This window comes from Notolepis coatsorum (assembly GCF_963971535.1).
Source record: "Notolepis coatsorum genome assembly, chromosome: 12".
Taxonomy (NCBI): domain Eukaryota; kingdom Metazoa; phylum Chordata; class Actinopteri; order Aulopiformes; family Paralepididae; genus Notolepis; species Notolepis coatsorum.
Genome location: NC_140176.1, coordinates 24,521,634 through 24,540,017, shown reverse-complemented (window position 1 = coordinate 24,540,017; position 18,384 = coordinate 24,521,634). Strand labels below are relative to the sequence as shown.

The window sequence follows — 18,384 nt, the reverse complement described above, 5'->3', positions numbered from 1 at the left end:
TTGTGGGCTGGTCCACCCCCTGTCTGTCTGGGCAGGGGCTCCCTTTCCCTGGCTTGTGGGTGAATGTGGGCTTGTGAGGCAGTATGCCGTCATAGTTTGTGTCGGCCTCCTCCAGAACGTCCCTGTGGCCCGCGACTTGAGCCACGCCAGCTTGGGGTTGGAAGATCTTGCTCTTGTACCCCTCAGCGTGGTACGAAATGAACTCATCTGCGACATTGTCGTTTTTGCCATTTTTCTCCTCCTCCTCCCCCTCCTCATCACTGTTGCCGATGACGACCAGCTCTGCCTGGATATCTTCCTCCTCTTCCTCATCCTCAGCATGCTGGAAGCCCATGAAGATCATGGTGACTGGTCCTGATTGCAGGTCATCCGGAAGGCTGTTGACCAGGCTGAGGGAGTCGACGGCGCTCTCTACCAGCGGGGCAGGACTATGGCTATCTCCACTCTTCTGGACGGCCGGCAGAGGGCTATGGGTTTCTACAGTCGTGGTGATTGTGTGCATAGGGCGTGGCATTCCTTCAGACCTGGCTGTGACTGAGACCAGAGTTGGCGAACTGCTGCTTCCGTTGGCGAGGCTTCGTGGAGTTTTGGTACCAAGGTGAGGTGATCGCGCCTGAGCTTGCAGAAGCAGATGACTGCCAGTGTGGGCCAGGTTTGGAATGTGGGACCGCTTGGTTTCTTCTCCCCGACTTTGGGCTCCATCTCTCGGCATGGCATCTCGCCGGAAGGGGCCCAGGCTTGGTATCTTGCTTGGGGTATTGTATCCTGGAAGCTCTTGGCTGAGCTGGCTTTCCTCTCCTAGGCTTTGAGGTCCTAAGGTCCTCGTGTGGAAGGGGCCGGGAGTAGGTGTCTGTCTCGGCGTCTTATTGGGCGTCCTGGGCGTCGAAGGCCTACTGCTCTCTGCGTACGCCGCCGAGTATACCGGCTGGTGGTACTGGACGTCGGCGGGAACCTTCTTGTCCGTGGCCTGACGGAGCAGCTCGTCCACCTCCACGGGGGTCATTTCCTCCACGGCTCCGTTGCACACTTGGCGGCCGGCCGGATGGAGCGCGTGCACCGTCTTCCGACCGTCATCGTACACCTTCACTCCCTTCTCCTGGAACTGCTGCGGGGTGACCGTCGCCGTGGAGACCACCTGGCTTTCGCCGGTCCGCATGTCACGCTCCACGCTGATCTTCATGGCGAACATGGCTGCGGGGGGAGAAGAGAGAGCAGGTGTTGATGAATGAGACATTGAACGTTGAATGAAAAGTATGTAATGAATATCATACTGGACAGTTTTGTAATTGTTCAAGACCATTTTATTTGTAATTATCTCTGAAGAAAAGTGTTTTGTCCATTTCTGGAAACACAGTGCAATGTAGTTTTGATTTGTGTTTGTTTGTAACTGTGCTTCGGTTTACTGTATCGGTGCTTTGTCACTGTATGCATTTCATATTACTATGTTTAAATACAGTTAATGAGACAATAGCATAGACTACAAGCAAGGTAATACATTAAAAGTAAAAGATACTGCATAAAGGATGTCAAATATTTATGTAAACATCCAAATTTATCGTTTAGAAAATGTATCTAATGAGTTCAATGCAGTTCTGTTTCAGGACATTTATTTTCCTACTCAAATTGAAAAGCACTCTTCCCAGTTCAGACAGAGGTGAAACATGAAATTACAGCCATTCAAATACCATGACTCATTCTATTTACATTGTATTATTATGGTAATGTTGACCACTTTTCTCGATCACACTGTCGAATGAGTGCCTCTTCCTTTTCAGATTTGCCTTATTAGAATTCAAACACACAAACCACTGGTGTGTGAGGTGAGTGGAACATATTTTAGTTAAAAATAAAGTGCAAAGAAAAAGTATACTGTACTTATATATATATATATATATATATATATATATATATATATATATATATATATATATATATATATATATATATATATATATATATATATATATATATATATATATATATATTCTCTTATGTATTGAGAAAGTATACTAAAGTTGATTCAAATTTAAATTTAATATGTGCTTAATTATATTGAAATTATCATCATACTATCATGTAATTTGAATTAGTACATGAAGGTACATAAGAAGTACGAAAGATATTTTAAATGCAAGTATAGTCTTAGAAAAGTACATATGGGTAGACATATACCTTTGAGCCACTTTATATACAAAACATATACTAAGTATGGAAACATAATCAAATGTTTGACTTGGGAGACAGTATTGCTTGTGTACCCGTTTTGGGTTCTTCAGCATCAGGCCCTTGTTTTGGACTCCGAGTCTTCTTCTGTGGTGTCGGCTGAACGGTTATCGGTACGTCCGGGACGGGGGAAAACATATATAGTGGATCTGAGAAGGGAGATGATGAGTCAGGTAATGACAGTCCTGTTGGTCTTTTAATGGTAGAGAATATACAGGCAAAAAATATATAACATCAACAATAAATGTTAGATACACTATAGGTTATCGAATAACATAATACACCAAAATAAATCATATCACAAACATATTAAATTGGAAGTTACATGTAAAATGCATGTTAGGCAAAATTATATAATTAGTATAGTGTCATTGGGAGCAGTATGTAAGTAGTAGTAGTCAACGTAGGTTAAATTGTTATCTTATCACAACACACCAAGAAAGCCACAAAAGTGTTTACCTGCCTCGAACTCAGCCTTTAGCTCCTGTGTGGAGATACAGGTGATGAAAGCCGTGAGGAAAAGTGGATTTACCATACAGTACAAGACACAGCAATGTTACTGATAGTTTAGGCACTGTGGTGTTTAGAATTGACAATCCTTAGCTTTACTTAGCGGTGGGTGGTATGGCCTGAATTGTCATATCATATCATGATATATTTAGCATTTTAGCCAGTAACAATTATGACGGTATGACGGTATATTTGTTTTTCCGTATAATACCATCTAAAAACGTCTTACGAGGACAAGAGCTCTACGGGGAATGGCCGTTCCTTGCCATGGGTCTCAACAGTGCAATCACTATACAGTATTATATTCATATTGTGAAACAAACAAGATATTCAGCCTTGTATTTCAAGTGTTTACAGTTGGGGATCACATATGTACCCATCCTGTAGAAATGATATGGGTACATTCATATCTTAATGCGCATTTCTACTGCAGGTGTATCATCTCTACCGGTACATCATCCACCCCTGACTTCATTCACCATGTTACGATTCACTCATTCATTCATAGCAAGCCCACAGCACCACCTACATGCACGTCAGCCATCTCCTCATCCCACACGTCAGCCTTCTCCTCATCCCACACCGTCTCATTCACTCATAGCAAGCCCACAGCACCACCCACACACAGCAGCAGCTTCTTGTTAGAAACAAGCTCTCGTTCTGAACCGATTATTGACGAGGAAGAATCTAGGCTACATAAAGAAAGAAAGAAAGAAAGAAAGAAAGAAAGAAAGAAAGAAAGAAAGAAAGAAAGAAAGAAAGAAAGAAAGAAAGAGAGAAAGAAAGAGAGAAAGAAAGAAAGAGAGAAAGAAAGAAAGAAAGAAAGAAAGAAAGAAAGAAAGAAAGAAAGAAAGAAAGAAAGAAAGAAAGAAAGAAAGAAAGAAAGAGAGAACGAACGAACGAACGAACGAACGAAAGAACGAAAGAAAGAAAGAAAGAAAGCAAGAAAGAAAGAAAGAAAGAAAGAAAGAAAGAAAGAAAGAAAGAAAGAAAGAAAGAAAGAAAGAAAGAAAGAAAGAAAGAAAGAAAGAAAGAAAGAAAGAAAGAAAGAAAGAAAGAAAGAAAGAAAGAAAGAAAGAAAGAAAGAAAGAAAGAAAGAAAGAAAGAAAGAAAGAAAGAAAGAAAGGAATTACTATCTGTGCATCACCATCATAAATTGTGGTATCTACACCAAACACAGAAATCGAAATGGTGATGACTTACACATTCACCAGAGAGAAATGTGTAGGTGTAAAATTGGACACGGTTTGGTTTAAATTAGTATTTTTCATACCAGCCATTCTAATGCAAGCCAAAAAAAAACAAGCAATATACAATTACAGAACAGATCCAGTCCCAGAGCAAAAATGACAAGCAGAATAGCAGACGGCTGCAATCCCCTAACCTACCTTGATAATGTCCTCGGCAGTCCTCTCCACCTGCTTCAGGCGCTTCAGTATCACCGCCTCATTGGCTGAGATTTTCAGCTCCTGTGTTTCCAAGGCTTCAATCTCCTTCTCTATTCTGCGTTAAGGGAGAGAGAGGCAAACAAGCCAAAGGAATGAGTCATGTGGACGAGAACGAGCAAAACATCGTCCTGTAACCGCCCGATAGAAAAGGGGGAGGTATATAGTAGATGAGGCGAGGGAACGACGAAAGAAACTTTGGCCCCCTGTTTGGAAAAAAAGAAAAATAAGATTGAAAAGAAATTGAGATGTCGGTTGTTTGATAAATGTACGTTTTTCCTTTTTGGTTTTCTTTCCTTTTTCTTTTTTTCTTTTTATTCCATCTCAGGGCTTGTTAAGGGTCAGAGGCAGTGTCAGGGTCGTTTCGGTAGCTCATCTTCTGGGCTGATGGGTTGTTTTGGCCCGGTGATGAGAGGGGCATTTCTTTTACAGCTTCTGTGGCTTTGATTACAGCTCAGTGGTCAGAGCTCTCCACCACCACCACCACCACCAGGCTACCCGTCGCTAAAAGCTTGGCAGGCAGAACCCACACACCGGGGTGGACATCAGGGTCATTTTAGTTCAATCCTGCTCTGGCTATTAACACACCATCGAGAGAGGGAATAGAACACAGTTTGCCCTTCCTCACAGGCGGCCAGGGGTTGGATTGAGGGGAATAGTGTGCGTTAGCCATACTGAGCCGGCGGTAAGCCGGTGTTGTGGTCGAGTTAGACATGCTGTGACTCTGCAGTCCTGTGTGAATGGTTATAGAGGCGCAGAATGTTCCTCTAGGTCTCTTTCTTCCAGTATGGCTGCCTGTAATCATTGGTAAACACTTTCAAAAGAAAACACCTCCTTTATGTGCAGTGGTAGAGAGCAGGTAAAACACTGGGAACGCATGGTATTACTACTGTACTGTGATCCGGTAATAACACACCAAATTATTGTGTTTTCGTTGATATATTTCTCATAAATCAACACGTAGCAACTGTTGTCTCTTCCATTGCTATGTAGAAAACAATGGTCGCTATGTTACATACAGGCAGCCATGCTGGAATAAGAGAACTACACAAACGCTGTAGGCCTCTATTAGGCTGATATATGGGTATGCAGTACTCTACATACAGTACATAATGATATGATATATGATATGATACATTTATTTATATTGCGCCCCTCAACCAATAGTTACATCGGCCCAGGGCGCATCCCGGGAAAGAAAGAGAAACAAAAAAGACAGGAACAATACGAAAACAGAAAAAAATACATGCAGTCCAACCAAGCAGATAGAGAACAGACCGACATAATACACCAGTCATACTACAATACAAAACTAGCTCATGGATTGTTTAATGGCGAAAAGGTGGGTTTTGAGCACGGCCTTAAAGGTCCGTAGAGTGCTTGCAGATTTCAAGTTGAGTGGGATAATGGGATATGCGAGGGTTGCTGTCTACTCCACTCCACTACTGGCTTAAACCGCATTGTTCATTTAATTCCGGAGCAAAAGTGAGTTGTTCGGCACAATAATTATACCGGATTATGCTTTTCATCATGTTCTCATAAGTTACTGTTTTTATGGTGATTTGCAGCGTTTCTCATTTCTCATTGTATCTGAAATACAATACAATAGTGATGCAATCAGAAAATAGGCGATTAAGGGGATTGGGTGAAATAGGAGTTGTTTGCCATAATAAAAAAGCAATCACATCCTGTATATTGAACAGAATATATCCTTCCACAGTGGAGTTGCTGTTCTAGAGCCCGTTGTCTGACCAGGTTACCAGTAATAATCTCTATTGTCTCTAGTGCTCTGACCTCCGCTGCTCTGGTGTAATCTTTGTGTGCGACAGGCTGTGTCCAGACAGATCCTATAAAGCAGACAGGTGTATATAATGGAAGGTGGGTTAACTGTCTGTGGCCAGACAACTGACACTCAAAGCTGCTGATGCTGGGGGGGGGGGGGGGGGGGGGGGGGGGGTAAGTAGGTAGTAGGTACACAGTACATTTCGCAGAGTAAATTTTACTCAAACTGAGTCCATTTGAGCCCAAGTGAGTAAAATTGTAGTCAGTTTGAGTCAAATTTACTCAGTTTGAGTAAAATTTACTCAGCGAAATTTACTGTGTAGTAGGTGAAAGTATGGCAGACAGTCTTCTCAGCTTAATCATATACTTCCCACCCATCCTCTGACCTCTCTGAGCCCTCTGACCCCTCTGGAGAGAGAGAGGGAGATAGAGAGAGATATAGAGTGTGTGTGTGTGTGAGAGAGAGAGAGACAGAGAGAGAGACAGAGAGAGAGAGACCGAGAGAGAGAGAACATTGTCTTCTTGTATGTATACTTGTATGTACTTCTGCGTGTGCACGTGTGTTTTTATGTGTGTGTATGCATGTGTGTGAGAGAGAGAGAGAGAGAGAGAGAGAGAGAGAGAGAGAGAGAGAAAGAGAGAGAGAGAGAGAGAGAGAGAGAGAGAGAGAGAGAGAGAGAGAGAGAGAGAGAGAGAGAGATCCTGTATTATTATCCAGTATTAGTGTATTATACTTCCTGTATTATCCATCAGTAGTGTATTATACATCATGTATTATCCAGGAGTAGTGTATTATACATCATGTATTATCCAGGAGTAGTGTATTATACATCATGTATTATCTAGGAGTAGTGTATTATACATCATGTATCATCCAGCAGTAGTGTATTATACATCATGTATTATCCAGGAGTAGTGTATTATACATCATGTATTATCCAGGAGTAGTGTATTATACATCATGTATTATCCAGCAGTAGTGTATTATACATCATGTATTATCCAGCAGTAGTGTATTATACATCATGTATTATCCAGTAGTAGTGTATTATACATCATGTATTATCCAGTAGTAGTGTATTATACATCATGTATTATCCAGGAGTAGTGTATTATACATCATGTATTATCCAGGAGTAGTGTATTATACATCATGTATCATCCAGTAGTAGTGTATTATACATCATGTATTATCCAGTAGTTTTTTGATTTGATTTGATATTTTTTATTTTCGTGTCTTACATACAGATGTATGCCCAGCCCATATGGGCTTACAAGACACATAACAATAAGTATATAATAATATACTTTACCAATTACTTAACAAATTACATAGACCAAGATGGCCATAAAAAAAGAAAAATACAAGAAAATACAATAAAACGTAATATAACACAAGCTGTACTCAATGTAAATAAACAGAAAAACAGAAAAACAAGGTGAATTCAAATACAATTATATAGGATACAGTGTGTTTTGTCTCAGGTGCCATGCCTTCTCCAAAAATCCTGCAAAACCGAAGATGTCCTCCACAAAAAAACAACTCAACATACAGCTCTCAGACTGCCAAAACAAATCTGGGTTTGCAATTTGAATTTTTTCAAATAAAGCCCTCCTCAAAGTGGTGTACAAAGGGCAATAAAAAACAAAATGATATTCATCCTCCACCACTCCCAGATCACACAGAACACACAGCCGCTCCTCCTCAGGTTTACCCTGGAATCTACCCACTTCCACAGCCAATGGCAGGGTGCCAGACCTCAACTGGGCACACAGAGACCTCCGTCTTCTCTTTAAGTTTAACATTACATAAGGTTCAGTAAAATACTCATTTTTAATTGCAATATATTTTCTAAGTTTAGGTTTTTTCAAAATCTCCACCTTCCACTTATCCTGATGGATTGTTGATAATTTTGTTTTAATTATGTGAACCTTACACTGCAAATTGTTCATAAAAATCATACTCAAGTCAGTAGAAGAAAAAATCATAGACATCTCTCTTGACCAGGGATGACCGTGTGCTCTGTCCCAATTAAAAATCTTTTTAGTCACCCTGCCATTTGGCAGCTGGACCAGGCGGTTCCATAACCTCACCATTTCACCCTTTTGCTTGACCAAGCAAGAATCCCACCCCATGTCCCCTTCTATAGCCCCTTTTGGTGTGTATTTATGGACTCCTAAAAAGTATCTTATGGCCCGGTTCTGGATCGCATTACATTCAGGAGCATCATCAAAACCCCATACTCCAGCAGCATAAAACAAAACAGAACCCACCATTGAATCAAATAATTGTGTATATGTTGAAAACCCAAGGTCAGTGCACACTTTCATTTTACTCAACACGCCCCCTAGCGCCCTTCCTGCTGACTCAGACATTATTTTCCTTCCTTCTATGAAGCACATGTACTCATTAAAGGTAAAACCAAGATATTTATAAGAATGTGTGTAAATCAGAGGCGTTGGTCCAAATTGAAACTTATGACTACTCTGCTGTTCGTGTTTTTTCCTAAAGTGCATAATCTGTGTTTTTTCACTGTTAATCGCAAGTCTCCATTTCATGCACCAAGAACTCATAATATTCAACATGTTTTGTAAATTTGCTTCATTTTCTGCAAACAAAACAATATCATCAGCGTACAATAAAATACTTAGGATTATATTATCTATTGGAATACCAAGATTGGCTTGCTTGATTTCTTGCGCCAGGTCATTAACATAAAGGGCGAATAAAGTAGGAGAAAGCACATCTCCCTGTTTTACACCGAATGGTGTGGGGAACCAGCCGGTCCTAACATCATTCAGCTGCAGACAGGCAGATGGGGCCTTATACAGGCTTTTGATAGCCTTATAAAATAGTCCATCAATACCAGAACAGATTAATTTATAGTCCAAAAGCTCTCTATTAATCCAGTCAAAGGCTTTTTTAAAGTCAACAAAACAAACAAATGTATTCTTGCCCTCGTCCAATCTGGCTCTCACCACCGATGATAAAACAAAAACATGATCAATACAAGCTCTCTTAGCCCTAAACCCATTCTGCTCATCCACCAACATTTCATTATATTCTAAGTATTTATTTAATCTATTATTAAGAACACTTGAGTATAATTTATAAACTGTACTGATCAAACTAATACCTCTGTAATTTAGTGGGACTCTAGGGTCAGCTTTTGCAGATTTGGGGATGGGCTTAATAATGGACTTGTTCCATATCGAGGGGATGGTGCCTGTGTTAAAACAAGTTTGATATAAACAGTGTAATACATTCAGCAGATAGGGAGTTTTAAGGACCTCGTTCGACAACTCCTCAATACCCATAGCTTTCTTCAGTTTCGCTCTGTCCACTACACTCTGTACCTCGTCTAACGTAATGTCACTATTTAATAATTCACAACCTGTAGGGCTATTGCTCATCCCAAGTTCGGCCTCACATTTTAACTTACATATTTCTGTCAGGAAACCATCATCAAATAAAGGGTGACTACTACAAGCATACAGACTACTATAGTCGGTTTCCCACTTTTTCAGAATCTGCTCAGTTTCAAAACATGATTCACCGTTATCCAATACAATCTCCATTGGGACTGTCTGGGTTTTTTTGGGGCCTAGTTTATTTATTTCTTTCCAGAATTAGTGTATTATACATCATGTATTATCCAGGAGTAGTGTATTATACATCGTGTATTATCCAGGAGTAGTGTATTATACATCATGTATTATCCAGCAGTAGTGTATTATACATCATGTATTATCCAGCAGTAGTGTATTATACATCATGTATTATCCAGCAGTAGTGTATTATACATCATGTATTATCCAGGAGTAGTGTATTATACATCATGTATTATCCAGGAGTAGTGTATTATACATCATGTATTATCCAGGAGTAGTGTATTATACATCATGTATTATCCAGGAGTAGTGTATTATACATCATGTATTATCCAGCAGTAGTGTATTATACATCATGTATTATCCAGCAGTAGTGTATTATACATCATGTATTATCCAGGAGTAGTGTATTATACATCATGTATCATCCAGTAGTAGTGTATTATACATCATGTATTATCCAGCAGCAGTGTATTATACATCATGTATTATCCAGGAGTAGTGTATTATACATCATGTATTATCCAGGAGTAGTGTATTATACATCATGTATTATCCAGTAGTAGTGTATTATACATCATGTATTATCCAGTAGTAGTGTATTATACATCATGTATTATCCAGTAGTAGTGTACTGTATTATCCAGCAGTAGTGTATTATACAGTGTTGGGCAGTAATGTGTTACTTAGTTACTGCGTTACATCGTTTCCAGAATGCAACGTTTTTTTCTGTCCTCATATAATGTTAGATTATGTTTATAAACAGTCAGAGCGAGGTTAGATCGGTTACTAGCCACTAGGGCTGACCCCTATTAGTCGATTAGTCGACTAATCGGTCGAAAGGAGCCGTAGTCGACTGCCAATCTCTTAGTCAAAAAGAAAAAGGAAAAAATTTGTATAAAAAATTATTTTTTATTATTTGATTTTTGTATCATTCTTTCCAAAAGAAAAGAGGCCTAGAAGCGTGGCTAACGCTAATGGCATGCATACCAGAGGCTAACTGCCTAAGAAAACAGGCACAGAGGCACTGAAAGAGGATTTCACCCATCTAATGAACACACTAGACTAGACAAATATCAAGATGTATCCATCAGTGGACCAATTGCATGCTTTTGCAGAGGACAAGAAGCCTTCAGTCGACTCCTTCAGACATTAAGCACCCCCCACAGCCCAAATGGAATGATAAAAAAAAAAAATATATATATATATATTTTTTTGGTCGACTAATAGTCGACTAACGGCACATTTTGGCCAATCATAGTCGACTATCCAAATCCTTAGTCGGGGACAGCCCTACTAGCCACAACACAGCACGTATTATCCAGTAGTAGTGTATTATCCAGTAGTAGTGTATTATCCAGTAGTAGTGTATTATCCAGTAGTAGTGTATTATCCAGTAGTAGTGTAGTATCCAGTAGTAGTGTATTACCCAGTAGTAGTGTAGTATCCAATATTGAAAACCTTTATTTATCCCCGAGGGGAGATTCAGAATAGTAGTGTACTATCCAGTAGTAGTGTATTATCCAGTAGTACTAGTAGTGTATTAGGTAACACTTTATAATAACACTCAGTTATAAGACTCAGTTATAAGACCTTTATAAGGTATTTGTAGATAATGAATTAATCATGAACAAATCATTTATATACATTCGTAAATTATTATTAAATCATTTATAACTATATTTGTATAACATTTACAAATTTGTTCTACATTATTTATAAATTATAACTCATTATCAACATTGTTTGTACTTGATTTGTTCATCATTAAATAATGTTGTTTAATGTGTAGTAACACATTTGTAGATGCTTTGAAAAATGGAAATGAAAAAACGACTATACTGTACCTCCATTTATTTGTTCATGTTCAACAAATGATTTGTTAAGGCATTCATAAAACATCTATAAATCATTTGCAGATGCTATTGTGTGCCCTAATCTGAAGTGAAGCCTATCCATCATTAACAAATGTCTAATACAGTTAATTATTTGTTAACTTTTTCATCACCTGTTACAAATGTTGTAGACAGCTTTCGGATACACCCTTCTTTGTGACATCAAACAGTGACAGAATTAGGACTATAGATAAATGCAATTTTATTAACATATAAAATACATGTGCATGACATATAGTGTAACGTGGGGGGGCACTAGGACCCAGGAGTACCCTGGCCAGGTATTGACAGAGTATGTAGACAGAAGTCTCACACGAGTGAGACTTGACTTCGACGTGTGTTGCTGTCTGTTTGAATGGAAGCACGATACACTAGCAGAGCCAAGTTATTCGTGCTGCCCCACGCTTTTATTAAGGTATGAGCAGGCTAAACACCTTTTTTGTTGGTAAATCTATTCCATCATTTCCGACCTACAACTCTTGTTGTGTAGACGTACTTGATGTGGTGGGCGCTAACGTTACATTTGAAAATGTGTTTGTTCCTAATGTGTACTCAGTATATTGCGATATGTGATGATGACACAACACACAAGTGTAATAATTATTTGTATTTTCAGGCTGTATAGGCGCCGATACAGCCTAAAAATACAAATAATTATTACCCTTGTGTGTCGTGTCATCATCACATACCGCAATATACTGAGCACACATTAGGAACAAACACATAATTCAAACGTAACGTTAGCGCCCACCACATCAAGTACGTCTACACAACATATAAGAGTTGTAGGTCGGAAATGATGGAATAGATTTACCAACAAAAAAGGTGTTTAGGTGTATCCGAAAGCTGTCTACAACATTTGTAACAGGTGATGAAAAAGTAAACAAATAATTAGACATTTGTTAATGATGAATAGGCTTCACTTCAGATTAGGGCACACAATAGCATCTGCAAATGATTTATAGATTTTTATGAATGTCTTAACAAATCATTTGTTGAACATGAACAAATAAATGGAGGTACAGTATAGTCGTTTTTTCATATCCATTTTGCAAAGCATCTACAAATGTGTTACTACACATTAAACAACATTATTTAATGATGAACAAATCAAGTACAAACAATGTTGATAATGAGTTATAAATAATGTAGAACTAATTTGTTAATGTTATACAAATATAGTTATAAATGATTTAATAATAATCTACAAATGTATATAAATGATTTGTTCATGAGTAGTTCATTATCTACAAATACCTTATAAAGGTCTTATAACTGAGTGTTATTATAAAGTGTTACCGTGTATTATCCAGTAGTAGTGTACAGTATTATCCAGTAGTAGTGTATTATCCAGTAGTAGTGTACAGTATTATCCAGTAGTAGTGTATTATCCAGTAGTAGTGTATTATCCAGTAGTAGTGTACAGTATTATCCAGTAGTAGTGTATTATCCAGTAGTAGTGTATTATCCAGTAGTAGTGTATTATCCAGTAGTAGTGTACAGTATTATCCAGTAGTAGTGTATTATCCAGTAGTAGTGTATTATCCAGTAGTAGTGTATTATCCAGTAGTAGTGTACAGTATTATCCAGTAGTATTGTATTATCCAGTAGTAGTGTATTATCCAGTAGTAGTGTATTATCCAGTAGTAGTGTACAGTATTATCCAGTAGTAGTGTACAGTATTATCCAGTAGTAGTGTATTATCCAGTAGTAGTGTACAGTATTATCCAGTAGTAGTGCACAGTATTATCCAGTAGTAGTGTATTGTATTATCCAGTAGTAGTGTATTATCCAGTATTCACTAAGGTCTAATGTGAGCCGTATGCATGCCCGCCTCTCTTGGCTTAACGTTGAAAATAGATTGTATTTTAATATACTTGTGCTGTTCAAGTTGGTCATGAGCAGTAAGACTCCTGTTTTTATACATAATCAGATTGTTTTTAGTAATACTGTGCACGAGCATTACACTAGAGGTTCCAGTAGTGGGCAGCTTGAATTGCCAGGTCCTAGAACCAGCGCTCTGGGGAGATCTTTTATTTTTAGAGCATTAACTCTGTGGAATGGCCTGCCTCGGAACCTCTGCTGCATCTACAGTAGATTCACTTTTAAAAAGAATCTTAAATTGTTTTTAAATTGTTTTTAACACTGTAAAGTAATTTTTTGTTTTTGTTTTACACTAATGTAATTTTAGCTATATTAATTGTTACAGTAGGTTCATTATGCATTGTGTGTACTGACTTTTAATAATTTAGTTTTTTGCAATAGTGATTGTTTTTGTGTTTTTTTGTGTGTGGACCCCAGGAAGACTAGCTGGTTGCTATCGCACCAGCTAATGGGGATCCCTAATAAAATCAAATCAAATCAAATCAGTAGTAGTGTACAGTATTATCCAGTAGTACAGTATTATCCAGTAGTAGTGTAGTGTACCTGTCTACGCTGGTCTGCAGCAGGGTGGTCTGCTGCTGCTCTCTCTGTGTCTGGAGCCTCGTGGCCTCCTGCTCCTCCTCCGTCTGCTGGCTCAGCCCGTCCATCAGCCACTGTTCCCGCAGGGCCTTTTTCTGTAGCGCCACAGTGGAACACATGAGAGGAACGTCACAGGGTTACGCTGGGGACAGCAAGGCTGTATTCTCAGTGTCTCATTGCAATGTGTGAAAATGTTTAGGGTCAGGTTTAGATCAAAGTGAATGGAGACAAAACCCTTATGGCGACTTCGAGATTCTAGGTGGGGATGTGAGCTATGTAGAGATTCTAGGTGGGGATGTGAGCTACGTAGAGATTCTAGGTGGGGATGTGAGCTACGTAGAGATTCTAGGTGGGGATGTGAGCTACGTAGAGATTCTAGGTGGGGATGTGAGCTTTGTAGAGATTCTAGGTGGGGGTGTGAGCTATGTAGAGATTCTAGGTGGGGATGTGAGCTTTGTAGAGATTCTAGGTGGGGATGTGAGCTTTGTAGAGATTCTAGGTGGGGATGTGAGCTTTGTAGAGATTCTAGGTGGGGATGTGAGCTTTGTAGAGATTCTAGGTGGGGATGTGAGCTTTGTAGAGATTCTAGGTGGGGGTGTGAGCTATGTAGAGATTCTAGGTGGGGATGTGAGCTACATAGAGATTCTAGGTGGGGATGTGAGCTTTGTCGAGATTCTAGGTGGGGATGTAAGCTATGTAGAGATTCTAGGTGGGGATGTGAGCTACGTAGGTCTACTCTGTCTACTTGGTATTCAGTGTGGAGGCTTGGTGTTGCAGGTCGATGTGTGCTGTTGCATGGGTGTCGCATCTCTGAGTTTCTCTAGTTCACTAAAGGTTTGATCCTGCTGGACCTAATTCTTAGTTTTGTTTACATTTGGATCACCGATTAGGCCTTTAATGAGAAGAGCCAATAGTTCATAATGATCACTGTATTCCAATTTTAAAATAGGTCATAAGTGCCACTGTTGCAGTAAAATAAATACTGAAACCACAGTGAAAACTGCGCCTAGAGGTGCTGTGTTTTGAATGATTGCCTGCTGGCTAATATATATACTGTAGATATATATATAATATATATCAATATAGATATAATAGATATAGATATAATAGATATAGATATAAATATAGACATATATACATGTATATAATATATCCACTCTGTTGTATCTCATTTGTATTTACATCCATCTTTCTGTCTATCTAATGATATTTTAAAATGATTTACAGCATTCTACAATCTTCTTTGAACATTTGATTATTATTATACATTTGACCTTACTGTCAATGAGAAATACCTTTAGGTATTGGAGCTTTAATTTATCTTCATCAATATGTCTCCTTCTCTTAGCAATGTCCTCCTGGACCCTTCTCTTCTCCTGTGAAAACAATCAAACAAAAACAAACAAAAAACAATATTTTTTAAATAGATATGGCAGCGCTTCACATCTTATATCTATAGGTATTGTGTGTACAGAATAATCTAGTATGCTCTATACACAAATACCCAGACCAAATGATAGCTATGGTGGGATGATTTATCATTTGAAGAGACATATTATAAGCCTGTTATCAGAGCATCTAGTTGCTCACACACTATAAAGACTTAAAGATGGGTGATAGATGATAGGATGATAGATGATAGAATAATAAAACCTGAGGGTGCAATATGGCTGTAGGCCTTAAGTAAAGTACATTTTATATCACAGTAAATATTCCAACTGTTGTCATTTTATAGTCAGTCTTCAACCTTGAGCTGACAGCTGCTCACCAACATTGTCATAAAGTGGACCATCTGACCGTTTGGAAAGCCCCCAGGGTGAATACCACACACTCATCCTTTAGAGTAATCTGATCAGTTATTACCTCATGGAATCAAACAGCTCTCGTGTGTATGTATGTATGTGTGTGTGTGTGTGTGTGTGTGTGTGTGTGTGTGTGTGTGTGTGTGTGTGTGTGTGTGTGTGTGTGTGTGTGTGTGTGTGTGTGTGTGTGTGTGTGTGTGTGTGTGTGTGTGTGTGTGTGTGTGTGTGTGTGTGTGTGTGTGTGTGTGTGTGTGTGTGTGTGTGTGTGTGTGTGTGTGTGTGTGAGTGAGTGAGTGAGAATGTGTGCCCACCTGTTCACTGTAACACTTAAGCTGTTTCCTTTCTATAAATAACCTTCACAGATGCCTCCCTTTTTGTCTTCTTTCAACAAGAAAAACCCTGTCTCTCAAGCTATGGTTTCATGCCACAAAAATGCCTTCCTGATCTATGATCTATGAATAAATCCGCTATATTTCATTGGATCATCACAAAGAAAATACGGTGACTTCCATCTAAAATTAGACACTCACTATTTGAAAAAAGCGACACTTGTTCTTACAGGATGAGCAGATGTTAACAGTGAAACATAGTATTAGATTCAGATTAGCATTGAAATTACTACACATTCTTGTATGTTTGAGGATAGGATCATCTGTATTTTTAGAATATGAAGTAATGACCTTAGGTTTTTTTCTAAATGCCTCTGCTACAGTTTCATTGAATCACAGTGTATATTTAGCTCTAAGAGACTACATTTAATACCAGCTTGGTCTGTATATTTTGGTCCAAAATGTTGAAACTAGCATTTCACCATACGGTGGGTAGCATTTCACCATACGACTCATGGGGTTTGGGTGCCTGGATGTCAAAAGGACGGGGTCGGACGCATTGTACCCTAAAATGAACTCCAACCTGGATCAGCAGTAATAAGCTCCAGTGAAAGGGGATGACGTCTGGGACTCTAAATATAGACCGACTGAGGACTCACTGCTTTCAGTAAGTCCACTGAAACGTCTGGGCCACGTTCAGCATCGAGACGTGTCTCTGTTGGCACCGAAGTAACCGAGAAGTCAGAAGTTGGGTATATCAAATGGAATAGAGATGTGAACAAAGTGAACTGAGGGGAGTTGAGGGGAGCTTGCCGTTGCAGAATACCAATGAATGGTGGAGTCTTTGATGGTAAAAGCAGCTTGTCAACATTTAATTTGCCCTAGACGGCAGACCTGAGGGCAATTGACCATATGCACATGAGTGCTTTTTAGTTTCTAGATGAGATATATTCAATAATTAATATTTAATAATAATCTTGAACATGTTCATATAAATAAATGTATATTTTGCCACTCTCTATTGCCAATTGCTATAACACACAGCAATTGACAATAGTGATTCTACCAATACCTAGTTCATCATGCGTTTACATTTGCAGTTCTTAATGGCTGTTCTAAACAGTGGTGTCTGGTAGGACACTTACTGTTGGGATCAGTCCCGCTGTGTGTCTTACTCATGCCCGGGACAAGATGACCCCCCAGCCCCCCACCCACCCATGCGTGGACAACTGACCTGGTGTCCCCCCCCCCTCCCTACCATCAACATAGTAACTGTTGGACTCTAAAAGTTTGTTTCATGAACTGCTCCTAAGTACTGAATGAACATGGCACAAAATAGACATGTGAAATTCATCAGTTATTATATTTTCTGTGTTTTACCGTACCTATAAAATGCATTTTGAGAACTTTCATGGTTGGCTACTTTTGGGTGATAGAGTAGACTACTTTACAGGTTACCAGCCACTTTGGCTGGTGGCAGGTGGGGATTGGATTTGCCACCCCTTGTTACATGACCCAAGCTTGCAGTGACTGTTATTCCATTGTATCGAGGGGTCAAGTTGTGTGCTCCTTACCGTAATGGCCTGGAGTCTCTCCTTCAACAGGTCGGCCTCCTCCATGCTGACCCTGCAAGACACAGAGAGGACAGGAGGTCAGCACAGAGAAAGGGGGTGGGGGGGGGGGGGGGGAGATGAAGGTGAAAGACAGGGTGGCAAGATGACAGAATGAAAGAAAGAGAGACAGGAAGAATGAGAGTTAGCAGGACTGAGAGTGATGGAAGGAGTCAGAAGCAGGGAGACAAGAGATGGAGAGAAGGGGAGACGCAGAGGGGAACTGAGAATGAGTAGTGTGAACGGGATATGAGAGAGAGAGAGAGAGAGAGAGAGAGAGAGAGAGAGAGAGAGAGAGAGAGAGAGAGAGAGAGATAGAGAGAGGATGTTGATGACTGGTGGGTGGGTGCTGACAGCATTGGCAGAGCCAGGCTGACAGAGGGATGGGGATACATGACACCGGCTGCCCACTCCAGCTTCAAGTGACAGAAGCGTGGCTGAAGGAGAGAGGAAGAGGAAGAGGAAGAGGAAGAGGTAGAGGTAGAGTAAGAGGTAGAGGTAGATGTAGAGGAAGAGGTAGAGTAAGAGGAAGAGGTAGAGGAAGAGGTAGAGGAAGAGGTAGAGGTAGAGGTAGAGGTAGAGGAAGAGGAAGAGGTAGAGGAAGAGGAAGAGGTAGAGGAAGAGGTAGAGGAAGAGGTAGAGGAAGAGGGAGGTAGAGGAAGAGGTAGAGGAGGAGGAACAGGTAGAGGTAGAGGGAGAGGTAGAGGTAGAGG

At 39.7% G+C, this 18,384-nt stretch overlaps 1 protein-coding gene across 1 annotated transcript in view; it reads right to left on the bottom strand.

Annotated features, from left to right (window-relative positions):
* palmdb (palmdelphin b) overlaps window positions 1–17,680 on the bottom strand; it is a gene marked incomplete at both ends in the record, with an annotated part of 17,739 nt that extends 59 nt beyond the window's left edge. The window contains 7 exons of the mRNA XM_084325779.1: window positions 1–1,191; window positions 2,259–2,372; window positions 2,683–2,707; window positions 4,122–4,236; window positions 13,895–14,025; window positions 15,226–15,306; window positions 17,636–17,680. The exon at window positions 1–1,191 is cut by the window's left edge and continues 59 nt beyond it. Of these exons, the coding sequence (XP_084181905.1) occupies window positions 1–1,191; window positions 2,259–2,372; window positions 2,683–2,707; window positions 4,122–4,236; window positions 13,895–14,025; window positions 15,226–15,306; window positions 17,636–17,680 (1,702 nt within the window). The remainder of the gene's footprint in view (window positions 1,192–2,258; window positions 2,373–2,682; window positions 2,708–4,121; window positions 4,237–13,894; window positions 14,026–15,225; window positions 15,307–17,635) is intronic.
* Window positions 17,681–18,384: the final 704 nt, after the last annotated feature.